Source organism: Dipodomys ordii, unplaced genomic scaffold (assembly GCF_000151885.1).
Source record: "Dipodomys ordii isolate 6190 unplaced genomic scaffold, Dord_2.0 Scaffold40, whole genome shotgun sequence".
In the NCBI taxonomy this organism is placed as follows: Eukaryota; Metazoa; Chordata; class Mammalia; order Rodentia; family Heteromyidae; genus Dipodomys; species Dipodomys ordii.
In genome coordinates this window covers 14,826,987-14,843,105 of record NW_012267256.1, presented here as the reverse complement: position 1 = coordinate 14,843,105, position 16,119 = coordinate 14,826,987, and the positions used below count along the sequence as shown (strand labels likewise).

Sequence of the window (16,119 nt, the reverse complement as noted above, 5' to 3'; positions counted from 1 at the left end):
TAAACACAACTCTCTGTGTGTCTACAAAGTTGGTCTCAGAAATTATTAGATGGTGAGTTGTTTTTAACCTAATGAATGGATTTGTCCCTTGGGGGCATGATTGAGAAGTGGTAAAAAGTAGGATGCAAGGCCCCAGTGAAAGAAATATAGGTCTTGGGGACTGTGTCCTTGAAGTTAGATCTTAACCCTCATGACCCCTTCCTGGACTTCCTTTCTCTCCTTTTTTTTCTTTATTAATATTATTTTGAGTGGTACTAAGGTTTGAACTCCGGGCCTTGCACTTGCTCAACAAATGCTCTGCCACTGGGCCATATCCCCAGCCCTTCTTCTGTCTACAAAGAAGAGAGCGAGTTCTGTTGCATCCTCACCCATTATATCTGCCCAAGTGCATGGGGCCAAGAGATCATGAACTGCAGCTTCTGAAATTGTGAGTAAAAAAATCAATCTTGCCTTCCCTTAAATTGTTTATGTCAGACACCTATCACAGTGATGACTAAAAGCTAATGCTGTCAGTATTTTACCAAGAGAAGAAGGAGGAAAAGAAGCGGAGAAGAAGGGGAGGGGGAGGAGGAAGAAGAAGGAAACAAAAAATAAATCACCTTTTCTGGACAATTGTCATAATACGTTGGACTCAAATACAACCACAGTTTATTCTTTGCTAACACAAGATGTAATTTCAGATGGGTGGCCGTGGTTCGTGCTTCTAGCCCTAGCTGCTCAAGAGGCTATGATCTAAAGATTGTGGTTTGAAGCCAGCCTGGACATCAAAGTCCAATGAGAATTATCTCCAGCTAACCAGCAAAAAAGCCAGAAGTTGGGCTTAGGCTCCAGTGGTAGTGTGACTCTTGAGCAAAAAAGCTAAGGGACAGTACCCAGACCCTGAATTCAAACTCTAGTACCAGGACAAAAAAAATCATATAATTTTATGAACTAGAAAAAATGTATACAATTTTTCATTTTTTGAAAAACAGCAGGATAGTTAAACATCTAATCTTTCCAAACTACCACTGTTTTCCCCTCCCAAAGACAAATAAATGACAACTCAGTTGAAAATTTCTTCCTAATTTCTTATCACTGGTGATTGGGAAGAATTGGAAAAAAAAAAAAAGAGAAAGAATACCAATTAGCGGCGATACCATGAATAATTTGCTTCACTAATTAAGACTTGTTCTATGTAGAACCTCTGATTTAATACTTACACACTATGATAAGGTACTTTATGCCGCTTAAAAAAATCCAGTTGTTCATATGTCAAAGAAAACATTCTCTCATATATTTTCTTTCACATAAAGAAATGGTTGTTGCCCCAAATCCAGAGAGAGCAGGTGAGCACAGTTAAAATGCAGTTCTAGGAACTAGAAAAATAACCTCTGATTTCTGCAAAGCAATATTCTACCATTGAAAGGTGCCAATTTTTAGCATAAAATTTCCTGTGTATGTCAGATCTTTTCCTTAGAAGAGATAGACTTTAAATATATAAGAAACATTAAAAAAAAAAAAAGCTCCCCTGGATTGCAATTGGAAGTAGAGAGAATGGGAGGAGGAAGGAGCCAGAAGAGCTGGGGGTAAGGGTTAGAGAAGATAAAGAAAGGGGACAGTTAAATGACAAAGATGAATTTGATTCACTTTCTAACATTAAAGTGAAAATTTCCTTCAATGTGTGGATATCATAGGTCTCTCTCCACAGGTATCAATACAGTTGTGCTGGCAACACTTCAACCTCAAAATCATGGAATCCTGTGTTTGAGACATCTTTTAACTCAGAAATCTCAAGTTCTAAGAAAACATGGTTTCTTTTTAAAAGACAAGAATGAGCCAGGCACCAGTGGCTCACTTCTATAATCCTAGCTAAGAGGAAGTCTGAGATCTGAGGATCCTGATTTGAAAGACATCCCAGACAGATACATCCATGAGACATGTATCCCGAATAAGCAGCAAAAAGCTGAAAATGGAGCTATGGCTCAAGTGGTGAATTGCCAGCCTGAGTAAAAAAGCTAAACAAGAGCATGAAGCCTTGAATTAAAAACCCCAGTGCTGACACACATGCACATGTGTGCACGCGCGTGCGCACACACACACACTCACACATGACATACTAATATGTAACCTAGGAAAGGTGATGGTTAAATATTAGTTTCTTGTAGACCTGTACCATGAGGCTATGGCAGAACATTTTCCATGTGAATAATGGATAAAGCACATTCTTTGTGGTTCAAAGGGTTGTGCACCTATCCATTGGTTCTCTTGAGTACCTGTGCACACTTATACATTTTTAATATTCTGCAATAAATAGCTAATCATAATTACTAACAAACACAGGACTCACAATCATGTCAGGACTGCTGTTTATTTTGTTTCCTGGGATAGTAAGGTCTTGCTTCTATCAACAAATCTAACAGATGGTCATCCGTCAAGTGCCAATTAATGCATATGGCACCTAGGAGGTTTCCGTTCCCTAGGGAAGGCAGAGCGGCAGAAGATATTACAAAGGATGTGCAAATATATGTTTTCAACTCTACATTCTTAGCAGATTTCATCTTTATATAAAATAAATAAAAATAAAGCCCACACAAGCTCATTTAAGGGAGACCTAAGGTGATAGATAGATAGATAGATAGATAGATAGACAGACAGCCAGACAGATAGATAGATAGTGCCTTAGTCATATCCAATGTCAAAGTATTGGTCTGATTAAGTAATCCAGTTCACCTCCTTTTTTCCAGGTATAAACCAGTTCATTTTGATGTATTTTATTTCCTCTTAAAAACTACTTGTTTAGGTTGTACACTGGTAACAGAGGCTTATTTAATCCTAGCTACTCAGCAGGCTAAGATCTGAGGATCGAGGTTCAAAGTCAGCCAAGGCAGATTCTCATGTCTAACTAAAGAGAAAAAAAAAGAAAGGAAAAACTCAGAAGTGGAAGTGTTGCTCAAGTGGTAGAGCATGAGCCATAAGCAGAGAAGGCTAAGGGAGAGTTGAAGGCTCTGAGTTGAAGCCCACATACACAAAAATTACTCCTATAGGATGATACACAATGTGTCTACCATTTAAATAGGATAAAGAATTTCACTGAAGCTGTTCTATAGTAGGTGGGTAGAGGATAGGGAAAGAGTGAGCTGTAGAGGAGGTCAATCTGAACGAAAGAATAATACAAGCCCATGTGAAATACCATGGTGAAACCCCTCGGCACACTTAATATACATTCAAAATGATGAAAAAAATGAATGACAGGAAAGTAAAACAAGCTCTGTGGGAGGGTGGGAAGTAGCGGGAGGGAGCAATAATGGAGAAATGAATGTCAATATGGCGACTTTATAGATACGTGTGCAAATGGAGCCTGTGGAAACAGTTTTACGGAGGATCTAGAGGGAACAAGCCAGAGGGAGTTTGATCAAGTTACTTTATGTGCAAGTACAGAAATATCACAATGAAGCTCCCCCTTGTCCAGCTAATAGAGGCTAATAAAAATTAATAAAATGCTTTTTCATGAGAAAAAAAATTACTCCTTTAACCTGGCTTTCGATGCGTAAGGTTTATGGCAAAGGCAAAGAGTTTCTTTGCCATCAGGACATGGTGCCCAGAGCAACTGTAGATAGAGTACCTTCTGTATAGCAGACATGATACAGCAAGATGTACTTCTGAAGGCTGCTGTGAAAACAGTATGGATGTATAAGCATTGGGTACTTAACACAGTGGTCATCCTACAACACCAGGTGGGTTTGTTTGTTTGCTTGTTTTTAGTTCTTTCAAGTGGTTGTAAAAACAGAGTTTGAACTCAACCTATCAACATATGAGTCCAATGTCATCCCTTCCATAGACAATGAACACTTATTAGGGGAACAAGATCTGAACAGAAGTAAGAAACTCCAAAAGACACGTGAAGGAATATTTTAAAAATCTGCTCATCCATATTTTAACTCTAGAAATACAACCAGAAACTGGAACCATTTTCATCCTCAGAATATCCACAAAACCCTTGGGCTTTGAGGAAATAATCACATAAGAAAGAAAAGAACCGATGATTATTTTTTTTCAAATGCCAAAGAACACTGAATACTCACAAATAATTTATGATGTCCTCGTTACAAAAAGAGGACTAAACAGAGAAAAGGCCTCGGAATAAAATCCACTGGTAATGAGACATGCATATGATAGTGAAGAGTTGAAGTGAAAAAAAGTGTACAGTATTTTTCATCAAAGTTGAAGGTAAAACTGAAAGTGTAAACCTATATGCTCATTTTTTACCACTTCAAATGAAATGACATTGATAACAATGGACAATTCTGGCAAGGGTGTGGTCATAGAGATTGAATTTAAGTGCTCACTTAAAATAATACTAACATTGGTCAAAACACAAAAAGCAACGGTCATCCAGACCATTTCCAACCCTAGGAAACAAGGGGACATCACCTCAGGAAGGCAGGGTTAGACAATGAGCTCCAAAGCTCAAGAGTTTCCAGGCTGCTAGCATAGAAACAAGAGCCCAAAGGCTTGTTGAGTTGAACTGACAGTATAGGGCTAAGCTGGCTGTAGTTCCTAAGTGTCTGAGCCTTGCAGAGAAAACATTGGCGAAGCTCAGAGTGGCTCCCTGAAGACTCCTGAACTGTTGTGCAAATCAGCACCCATTGGTGAAAGGTTGATTAAGGCCAGAGAAAGAAACACTCCAAAGCATTTTGAAGAACGGTACTCCATGCCCACATAGGGAGAGGAAAGGTGTTTCTTTCCGCCAACTATGCCTCAGTGTAAAGAAATAATTAGCCCTAAACCGAGAATGTCTCTAGTTTTTCTTAAGCTATCCTAACAGCTTGTGGCTCATGATTGTAATTCTATCTACACAGGAAGCTGAGACCTGGAAGAACAAGGTTCAAAAATCAGCCCAAGCAGGAAAATCTATGAGACTCAATCTCCAATTCACCAGAAAATGCCAAACTGGGCATGACCCCTGCAGGGTCTCATTTTTGCCTAGGCTTTCCTTAGACCACAGGGCTCCTGCCTTTACCATTGATGTGGCTGCAATCTTTACAGTAAAACGACCATGCCTGGCTTATTTGCTGAGCTGGGTCTCATTATTCATTAGAGTTTGATGCCAATGGTCAGAGAACACAATGTGGATGATTTAAATTCTTACCAATTTGTTTCTATAAATGTCCTTATGACCCAGAATGTTTATCTTGTTTACTTGTGCATAAGCACTTTAAAAAATACATTATGCTTACACAGGGATATAGTGAAATATAGAAAATGTAAGGGGTGAAAGAGAGAAAGAAATAGAGGAGGAGAGAGTAGAAGGGGTAGAGATTGAAATGGCGATGAGAAAGTTAGAGAGAGAGAGAAAAGGATAGATAATTGTTAAAAGATGATGGTGTTGTCTTATTTTCTATATATCTGTCCATTTTTCTAACTTGTAATTCTATCAGTTATGAAGAAGACTTCATGTCATCAACTACACAGTATATATTAACACACTATACTGTTTTGTCTCATGTCTGGCCTCACAGACAATACCAACTTGAATCTTCTTAAATACCTCCAGGGATTCTCTCCTTCCCCTTCTCTCTTATTCCACTTGCAAAGTTAAAAATGTAAAAGGCTCAATTATGCATTTTCAGCATTCATACTAGTACAGATAATGCATGTTTATCAAAGAAAGGAAATGCATTTTTATTAAGGTTTTTCATTAGCATATATTAGTTGCACAAGGATGGTTTCATTGTGACATTTCTATACATGGCTACAAAATTCCCCCTCAACCTCTCCTCCCCGACCCTTCTCCCTTTCAACGCACTTTAAAGGTAATTTGACATAATGCAGAATTTGGACACAAAATTCTGGAACTATAACCCCTTTTAGAAAGACACTTTGAAAAGAAAACCAGAATGTTAATCAGAGCAATTGATTAGGCCAAGTTTGCATGATGATGAAGCCCAAACCTCAGTGAATTAACATCATAAAAATGTGTCTGTCACTCAGAATTATTTCTGGGTGTAGGAACAGGCCAATCTTATGTTTTATTAATGGACAATGGAATAGGCAACTCTAGTTTCCTATAGAGCCACTGGGTGTTAATATTTGTGATGTGGTGGTGATGGTGGACCAGCTGAGTGCCCGTGGCTCTCACCTGTAATCCTATCTACTCAGGAGGCTGAGACCTGAGGATGGTGGTTCGGTGCCACACTCACAGGAAAATCCACTGGGACTCTTATCTCCAATAAAACTCAGGAAGTAAGGCAGGAAGATCAGGAGTTTGGAACACATAAAGCCCTAAGAAGTCATAGGGATGCCTCCTCTTCCTGCCTTAGGCTTTCTAGTGTGCTATCTCCATTGAAAGATCTTCTCCGCCAACCTCATTTCCTCTTAGGCAAAGCTTCTACGGCCTATGATCTTCTGCTTATCATCAAGGCGATCACAGATTACAGACCAGAAAATAGAAACTAAAGCAGCACTTTCCAAATCAATTACTCGGTTCCCACTCCCAGAAATTCTGATATTACAGGACTAGAGTAGAACTTATGAGCCTTAAAAAAGACAAGCAATAGCCAGGCACCAGTGATTCACGCCTGTAGTCCTAGCTACTCAGGAGGCTGGTTCTGGAGCTGGGGGGCGGGGACGAAGGGGTGGAGTACCCATGAGATTCTTATCTCCAATTAACAACTCAAAAACCAGAAGTGGAGCTGTGGTTCAAAGTGGCAGAGTGCCAGCCTTGAGCAAAAAGTGCTCAGGGACAGTGCCCAACCCCAAAGTTTCTCTGACACTTTCTCAGTGACAACCCCAGCCTAACTCTATATTTGGATCACATGGTTTTAAAATACTAAGAATGTGTTACTCACAGGAGATTTAACTCTGGGTGTGTGTGTTTGTGTGTGTGTGTGTGTGTGTGTGTACACATAACCTGTCTCACTGGAGTTAAGCCTATTTTAAGTTGTTATATGGTGCAGAATACTGTTAAACTTTGGGGTCATAATTGTCTCTTCAAAGTTGCAGGTGTTAAAAGGCTTGTCCCCCTAGATTGATCCTATCAGGAAGTGATAGAAACTTTAATAGGGGCCTGGTGAGAGGTTTTATATTACACATTCTCACAGGACTGAGACCCAGCTTTCCTCCTCTTTCTCTTTGGCATCCTGATGTGAGGATCCCTGCCATGATGTCTCCTGCCTTTCCCCAGGCCCAAAACACTGGAGCCAACCCGACCAGGAAGTGATTGAGATGAAAAATAAACCCATTTTGCTTTACTATCTCTGGAATTGGTTATAGTCACTGACAACTATCCTAGATATTTTGTGTTTTATTGGGGATGAGGGGGACTGTAGGAGCCTTATGTCATTTGATTTTGCAACTATTTCAAATCAAACTTGAAATATACATCTTAAAGAACTGCATTTGTGACCATCTCAAACAAAAGCTGGTCCCATGTCATTCGTCATTCTCACAGGTCAAGCCGGGTGCTGCGCCCCTCCTCCCAGCCTCGGTTGGCCCTTGGTGGACTCTTTGGCCATTGTACTCCTTACCCTTCTATACTGTTGCTGATTAGTTAAGAACACGCCTGCTTCTTGAAATAGACTGAAAGGCTCATTAAGAGTCTGAGAAACAAACACAGATGAACTTGCTTGAAATAAAAAGGCGTGAAGTAAGCAACTTTCCAAGAGAGTGTTTCAGCCACCCAACATAATTACCATCTTCTCTTTGTTGGCCTCCCAGTTGCCACACACTCCAGCTATTTGTAGCTCAGCGACCTGAGCGATGCTCTCAAAATTGTCAGAGAAGCCTGGTGCCAAATGGCTCATGCCTATAATCCTAGCTATTCAGGAGGCTAAAATCTGAAGATCACCGTTTAAAGCCAACCTAGGGCAGGAAAGCCCATGAGACTCTTATCTCCAACTAACCAGGATAAAAAGCTGGCAGTGGAGCTGTGGCTTCAGTAGTAGGGTGCTAGCCTTGAGCAAGAAAAGCTCAAGGAAAGAGCCCAGCCCCTGAGTTGAAGCCCCAGGACACACACACACACACACACACACACACAGACACACACACACAAAGTATAAATCCCCCCAACTGGCTCCCTCATTTAGGAGGGGTAAAAGGCCTGGAGGTGGTTTGCATAGTCCTGTATAATCTAGCTCCTTTCAGAGCTCATGGCCTGCTCTTTCTCTTTGCTATCTGTTACACACAACTAGCCATGTTACTATACCAGGGACTTCAGGGCTATTCTTCCCTCTGCCTAGATCAAACTTGCTTCATAATCCGAGTGGCTAATTTCCCTCGCCACCTGCAGATCTTTGCTCAAATGTCAGTGTTCCAGTGAAAGGTTCTTATCTACTCCCAAGTGCATCTATCCCAGTGTCTCCTCTAGAGCACTTCCCCACCTCTGACATGATGTATTTAGTTCTTTGGCTATTGCTTCTCTTAGAGTCTGCGGCTGTGGTTCAGAGGCCAGAGAGAGAGAGAGAGAGAGAGAGAGAGAGACTGCTGGGGAACAAACAGAAGGGAGCAATGGCTTGGCCTCCAGCCTAGGAGCCGCCTGCCCACTCGGCCTTGTATGCTTATAGAGAGCGCTTATGGCCTAGAGCTTTTATGGCACCTGTCTGCACTGCCCTCTAGCGTTCAGTCAAAATCCAGCAAATAAATGGGCTGATTTTTGGTTGTAGTAGATGGTTTTTCTGCCTTCCCTTCTAAGGGTTAGGAAAATGCTGCCAACAAAAGACCCAAATGGTATTAACCCTGGCAGAGAATCCCGAAGACAAAGTAGCATACGAAACACCACACAATGACACAACCGTAAAAGCCCAGAATGTGGTTTCCTCAACAAATGAAGTGAATGGAAGGAAAGAATATGGAAAAGTTAAAATAAACATTAGAGATATATCAACCAATTGTAATATACGTGTGAGTCTAACCAGGATCCTGATTATTGTGTGTGCATGAGTACTAGGGATTGACTCAGGGTCTCCTGCTCTCAGTTAGCTTTCTTGCTCAAGGCTGGCTCAATACCGTTTGAGCCACACCCCCATCTCCTGCTTTTTGCTAGTTAATTGTAGATAAGAGCCTCATGTATTTATCTGCCTACACTGGCGTCGAACTTAGATCCTCAGACCTCAGCTAAGATTATAGGCATGAGCCACTAATGTATAGCCCTTTTTTTTAATTTAACACATAAAAACTGTTGTAAGGCAGTCAAGGAAATTTGAATAATGGCTATATTTTGGGTGAAAGTAATAATTCTGGTCAGTTTTTCCGATTTTTTAAAGGATATGTTTATTCTCTAGATGTGTATTAAAACATGTATAAGTGAGGGGGGGCTGGAAATGGTAGATCTAACCTATAATCCCAGATACTTGAGAGGTATCGTTTAGAAGGATTTTAGCTTGAAGCCAGCCCGGGCCAAACATTAGCAAGACTCACACTCTAACCAATGAGCCGGGTGTGGTGATAACTCTCAGTAGACCCAGCCGAAGAAAGAGGATCTATGGTCTGAGGCAACCTTCAGGCAAAAGTATGAGACTCAAAAAAAAAAAAAAAACAGCAAACGAGAACTGAGGGGCAAGAACATCTGCCTAACAAATATGAAGTCCTGAGTTCTAACCTAATTACTGCAGATAGATAGATAGATAGACAGATAGATAGATAGATAGATAGATAGACAGACAGACAGACAGACAGATAGACCGATGCATATATTCATAGAATGTCAGAAATCGTGCAGTTAATGGGGGAAGGAGGAAAATGAGCCAAGACTTCAACAATTGAAGCTGTAGGAATGTTGAAAGGAGTGACATTGATCAAGATATATTGTATGCATAAACTGCTTTGTTAAAGTGCAACTCATTTGTATGACTACTTAAAGACAATAATTTTTAAAAAAAGAATTCTTCAAAAAAGAAATGTTCTCATTACCTGACTTATGTAACTATACCCCCTCTGCACATGACCTTTACAATAAAAATTTTAATAAAAATAAAAGCAACAATAAAACAACAAAATAATGAAATTAAACATAAAATGATAAAAAATAAATGAAAGAGGGCTGGGAAGGTGGCTCAGTGGTAGAGCATTTGCCTTGCATGCCTGAGGCCCTGGGTTCGATTCCTCAGCACCACATAAGCAAAAGGAAAAAAGCCGGAAGTGGCACTGTGGCTCAAGTGGTAGAGCGCTAGCCTTGAGCTGAAGAGCTGAGGGACAGTGCTCAGGCCCAGAGTTCAGGCCCCACGACCGGGCCCAAATAAGCAAATAAATAAATGAAAGAATTTTAGAAAGAGTGAAATACATTTAAAAAGGGTTTATTTTATTATTGGTTCATTATTCTATATCTCTCTTTTTGTATATTTACATTTTTTTCATTAAATCTAAATAGAGCATTAAAAAATGGTAATTGTGTAGAGACAATAAAACAAATACTTTTTTTCATTCCATACAACTTTCTATCACCTTATTTTCTTTGTACTCGCACACTAATTCGATAACTTAAAAATAATGCTTTTAATGCAAGGTTCTTGTGGCTCACACCTATAATCCTAGCTACTTAGGAGGCTGAGGTCTAAGGATCGAGGTTCAAAGCCAGCCCAGAGAAGAATGTCAATGTCTGGAAATGTTATTTCTGATCAACCATCCCACCCCACCCCCCACCTCCCCCAGAAAAGCTAGAAGTGGAGCTGTACCTTAAGTGATAGAATGCTAGCTTTGAGCAAAAAAAGCTCAGGAACAAAACCTGAGTTGTTCATGGCCCAGGACAGGGACAGATATGCAGACAAAAAAGTAAAGACTGTGACATTCCTTCCTAGAATATGTTGAAGGACTTTCTAACATATACATTCCAGAAGTTTAAGGCATTTTTCTATTACTTTCAAATCTACCAAAATAAACTCAAACAAAAATGAAGAAGGTTTCATTAAACATTTATTTCTGTGCGTTTGCCATATATACACAAGCAAACCAAGGTTACCATGAAAAATGATTAAAATTATGCAGAACACATTGCTGGGGAAAAATGATTATCTTCTAACATTCACGGATTCTGAGGAAATATATTTAAATATTATTTAGAAGCTGATTGACAGCAAAGGACTGGATAGCATTACCCATAGCCTAGAGGTTTGGGAGCAAAAAAAAAAAAAAAGAAATAGTGACAAGAAAAATTATGCCCACAAAGTATTCAAAATTATATAGTTTGTCTTATTGGTAGTATCAGACGTATAGAGTTCACCGTGGCTTTATTTCTCTCCTCTACTTCTTACTAAGTACATAAGGCTCTGGGATGTCCCACAACCACTGGCTATTTCAGAATAATAATGACAGTAATCTTGGAATTAACCAGAAATCAGCTACTAATTATGGCCCCTGCGGCACACTGACTTGGAGCAAATCTGTGATAGTTAATCCTAAAAATAGAACTAAATCAGTCTCATAGTCCCTGGAGGACTGATGATCTTCTTTTTAGCCCCATAGTATATGGGATTCATTGAGCAAAGTCAGTTCATATTTTTTTTATTTATTTGGGTGAGAAGGAATTGGCATAACCTATGGCCATAGTATCTCAATAATTTAAAGATAATCCAGGCTCCCGTGGCTTACACTTACAATCCTAGCTAGTCAGAAGGCTGAGATCTGAGGTTTCATGGTTTGAAGCCAGCCTGAGAGTCTTATTTCCAATTAACCTGCAAAAAAGCCAAAAGTAGAGGTGTAGCACATGTGGTAGAGCACTAGCCTTTAGCAGAAAAAGCTAAGTAAGACCCAGCCCAGTACTGGTATACAGAAAGAGGGGAGGGGGGGAGAAAGAGGGAGGGAGGGAGACAGAAATTAATGAGATCATTTTTTTTATCATAGTAGAAATTGAAGAGTCTAAGTTTCTATGTGGTTTTGATTCTATGGTCATAAGCTGATTTTTAAACTGTAACGCTAACAGGTAGGAGGGAGCCTTGAAGCGTTGGATGCTTCTATTGATTCATTAAAAAAGAAAGAAAAGCTGGGCACTGATGGCTCACAACTGTTATCTTAGCCATTCAGAAGGCTGAGATCTAAGGATCTCAGTTCAAAGCCTGAGCAGGAAAGTCCTCATGAGGCTTTTAACTCCAATAAACTACTCAGAAAAAGGCAGGTGCTGTAGTTCAAGTGGTAGAGCACTAGCCTTGAGCAAAAGAAACTTAGGGACAGTGCCCATGCCCTGAATTCAAGCCCCAAGACTGGCAGAAAGGAAGAAAAGAAAGGAAGGAAGGAAGGAAGGAAGGAGAAGAGAAAGAAAGAAAGAAAGAGAGAGAGGGGGTGGGAGGAAGGAAGGAAGGGAGAAAGAAAGGAAAGGAAGGAAGGAAGGAAGAAAGAGAGAGAAAGGAAGGAAGGAAGGAGAAGAGAAAGAAAGAAAGAGAGAGAGGGGGAGGGAGGAAGAGAAAGAGAGGGAAGGAGAGAGGGAAGGAAGAAGGGAAGAGAGAGGGACACTAAAACAAAAAAATGTAGGGCTAGTTTTGATCATTAGCAAGGAAGGAAATATTTCCATGTTCTGCTATGTTTCTGAATTATAAAATGAGTTCACTAAAAAGAAAAGTCCTGAATTCATAAATTGGCACTTATCAAAAATAAGGATAAGCTATAATTCCTGTTAGTTACTCCTTTTTCTATTTTATTTTATTGTAAAGATGCTTTACAGAGGGGTTACAGTTACATGAGTAAGGCAATGAGGACATTTCTTGTGGAGCATTGTTACCCCTCCCTTATTGTTTTTCCACTATCCCTTCCCTCCCTCACCTCCCTCACTCCTCTCCATCCCCACCCCACCCCCACCAAAGTTGTAAAGTTCGTTTCCGATATACTGTCCTATGGGTATCATTGCTTCAATGGGCCATCCTGTGTCCTGTGAAATTTTGTTATTCCCCTTCCCCTCCCCAGACTAGACAAATGTATAGACAAGATGCAGGGTACCAAAATCAAGTACAAGAGTTACTTAGGTCGAATATTATCTATATAGAATACTCTTTATGTATTTATATAATGCCAATCCTTGGCATATACAGGACAAGCCATCAGCATGAAGACCACAAAGCTAAACTCTGTGGAAGTCTCAGTGAGAATTCCCCATGGTTTATTCCAGATCATACCACAACCCAGGGTGTCCTACACACCATGGATTCTCTTCATAGGATAGTGTAAGCTATCCACTAAACACAGAAGTGTTCCAAAACATAAGCAAAGCTTGCTTTTTCTGGACACCGTTTTTCCTTTATGGGCCAGCAACAAGGTTCACATTTATCTTACAATGGACCGCTGGCCACTTTCTAACACACTGGCTCACACCATCTGCTTACTCCAGTTTTGCCTTCTCTACACCTCAAAGAGCAGTTGGGAAAATCAAACAAAATTACCCAAGACAAGGCACCATGCATGGGATAAACAAAAAAGACGCTCAGTATTGCTTTCTTTCCTTGCAAATGCCCATATCACTGTTCCCTGACATTTTCATTTTGGTCTTTCAATTTCAAGAACAATTTTCTTCATGCCAAAGAGAAAGAAGGAAGTAAGACAGCAAATGATGACCCCAAATCATCATTCTTCACAATTTTTTTCCAGTTTCTTCTCTGCATGTTATCTTCCAAGGACTGAGTCCTGCCTCTTTTTTTTGCTATATATTTTATTGACATTATCATCATCATCATCATCATCATCATGTGTGTGTGTCCTGGGGCTTGAACTTGAGGCCTGAGCATTGTCCCTAAGCTTTTTTGCTCAAGGTTAAGCCTCTACCACTTGAGCCACAGCTCTACTTCTGGCTTTTCTTGGTAGTTAATTGGAGATTAGAGTCTCACAAATTTTCCTGCCAAGGTTGGCTTTGAACCTTGATCCTCAGATCTGTCTCCTGAGTAGCTAGGATTATAGTTGTGAACCACCAGCACCAGCTTTATTGGCACTATTGTAGTTTGTCCACTGCCAAGGAAATCAATGCACTCACACACACACACACACACACACACACACACACACACACACAAGGACATTTTGGTCATCTGTAGTTCTTAATTCATTAAATGTGTCTATGCTTTAAATAAAAACCACTGATCTTTTAAGTCATTAATATTGCTTTTAAAAGAGAAACATCTTCTTTTCTATGTAGGACTCACCAGCTGAGGAAAAGCACCTTTCCTCCAGCAGCTATGCAGTAGAACAATTTAAAGACAGCACTAGACTGGTAATAGGCCAGTACTAGTGCTGTCTTTGCCTCTACCTCTGAGCCTTTGTCTTCCAACCAGAAGATTGGCTAAAGAGGTCCCAAGGAACTCAGCGAGTGCAGACACTGGTCTGTTTTATTTCAGTCCTCTCCCAACACACAGGATTCTCTTCAATGCCTTGCAGCACCCGGTTGTCCCGGATTGATCACTAAAGCTACTTATCCCAGAATAAATCGGGGGTGGAGGGTGGTGGTGTGCAGGGAAGAGGGGGAGGCTGAGGTGCCCAGGAACAAACAGACAAACAGACAAAAAGTGAGACTTCCGGCAGGGCTGGAGGGGCTCTCGGTTACTTCTGATGTAAATCTTTATACTACAAATAGTTGCATACAGTATTATAACTCTATGTGTACTATTATAAAATTATACTATGTATATACTATCATAAAATGCCCCACTTACTTAAAAATTAAAAAACTTTGTTTTGCTTGTGTTTGTTTGACCAGGTAATTTTATGGAAGTCCATTAACCCTTCTCTGCATCTTTCTTCATCTGTAATAAGGAGAAGATGGGTTTTCTTTCTGTTGCTGCTGTGCTTACATGTAATTCACTACACGTAATATATGAGGTCATAATTCACTCCTCCACCTGAAAGTTAATACTACGCCAACACTAAATAACTTGCCTTGAATAGTGTTTAGTGGCTAGTGCCTGCTCAAACACTGGTAGCTATTAGACTTGTAATGGCTGCTAATCACACTGGCCATTTTCTTCAGGAATTTCACTTTCATATCCAGAAAAGAATATAAAGAATATTAAGTGATCATTCAATTTACCAGAAGGACAATTCTTTGAAGTACTAGCTATATCATTTCCACCCAAGTATAAAGCTTTTTTAAAAAACATTTAATTATCTTTCAAGAATCAGATATGCTTTTCATATTGCAAGATGTTAAATGTGCATTGCTTACAAGACTAGGAGTATTTTGAATTGCTTTTAGAATTTGTTCATGACATTTAATTGTAGTTTGAAATAATATTACATGTAATATTAAATGTACTTTATATTAAACTGCGTTTGAGCTCTCTGAATTAAAATAAATTCTCAATCACTGACAAGTCTCAATATTGATTCAAGAGAATTAAACTGTTTGTCCATACCAACAAAGAACTTAATCCCAGTACAAACTAATCATTAGTAGATTGCTCTTTCGATCAGAAACCAAAAAATAGCAAAAAAAAAAAAAAAGTTATTGTTGCTCTATTTACTGAGAATTGGCAAGGATAAACAGTGAGAAAATTCCTGAGGAGGAGATGCTTTGAAGAGCGACCTAACTACAGAAGAGAAACTAGCCCTGTGGCCTTTGAGACTAGCTACTTTCCTTCCCAGCCCACTTAGGGATATATGAGTGCTGAAAAGAAGGAGGGAAATGAATCTGGTAAGAAGCAGACTACTGAGTTACAGATTGATGGGGAAAAAAGCTTCAAAATGTCATGTCATTTGCTCCTCTGCCTTGAACTTAATACTAAGTCATCAGCTCTAAATGAAAGCATTTCCAGGGAAAAAAAATATCAAAATCTTATTTTGCGATACAATCTTTAGCCAGAGAATTATTACAGATCGGTGGGATTGGGTAAGGCAGAGATGTGACTTTAAAAGCCTATTGATTGCTTTTCTCTTTACTCAACTCAACAACTCTCCGGAATTAGCACAATGAAATTCACCAAACACTGTTTCAACAAGAGGGGAGGGGCTGGGAATGTGACTTAATGGTAGAGTGCTTGCCTAGCATGCATGAAGCCCTGGGTTCAGTTCCTCAGTACCATATAAACAGAAAAAGCCAGAAGTGGAGCTGTGGTTCAAGTGGTGGAGTGCTAGCCTTGAACAAAAGAAGCTCAGGGACAGTGCCCAGGTCCTGAGTTCAAGACCTTGGACTGGAAAAAAAAAAAAGAGAGAGGGAAGGGAGATATAGTAAAGGGAATG

The 16,119-nt window shown here is 39.9% G+C and overlaps 1 protein-coding gene across 1 annotated transcript in view; it reads left to right on the top strand.

Annotated features, from left to right (window-relative positions):
• The first annotated feature begins 3,617 nt into the window (after positions 1-3,617).
• LOC105987220 (spermatogenesis-associated protein 31-like) overlaps positions 3,618-16,119 on the top strand; it is a 39,671-nt gene continuing 27,169 nt past the window's right edge. The window contains exon 1 of the mRNA XM_013018414.1: positions 3,618-3,713. Coding sequence (XP_012873868.1) covers positions 3,618-3,713 — 96 coding nt within the window. The remainder of the gene's footprint in view (positions 3,714-16,119) is intronic.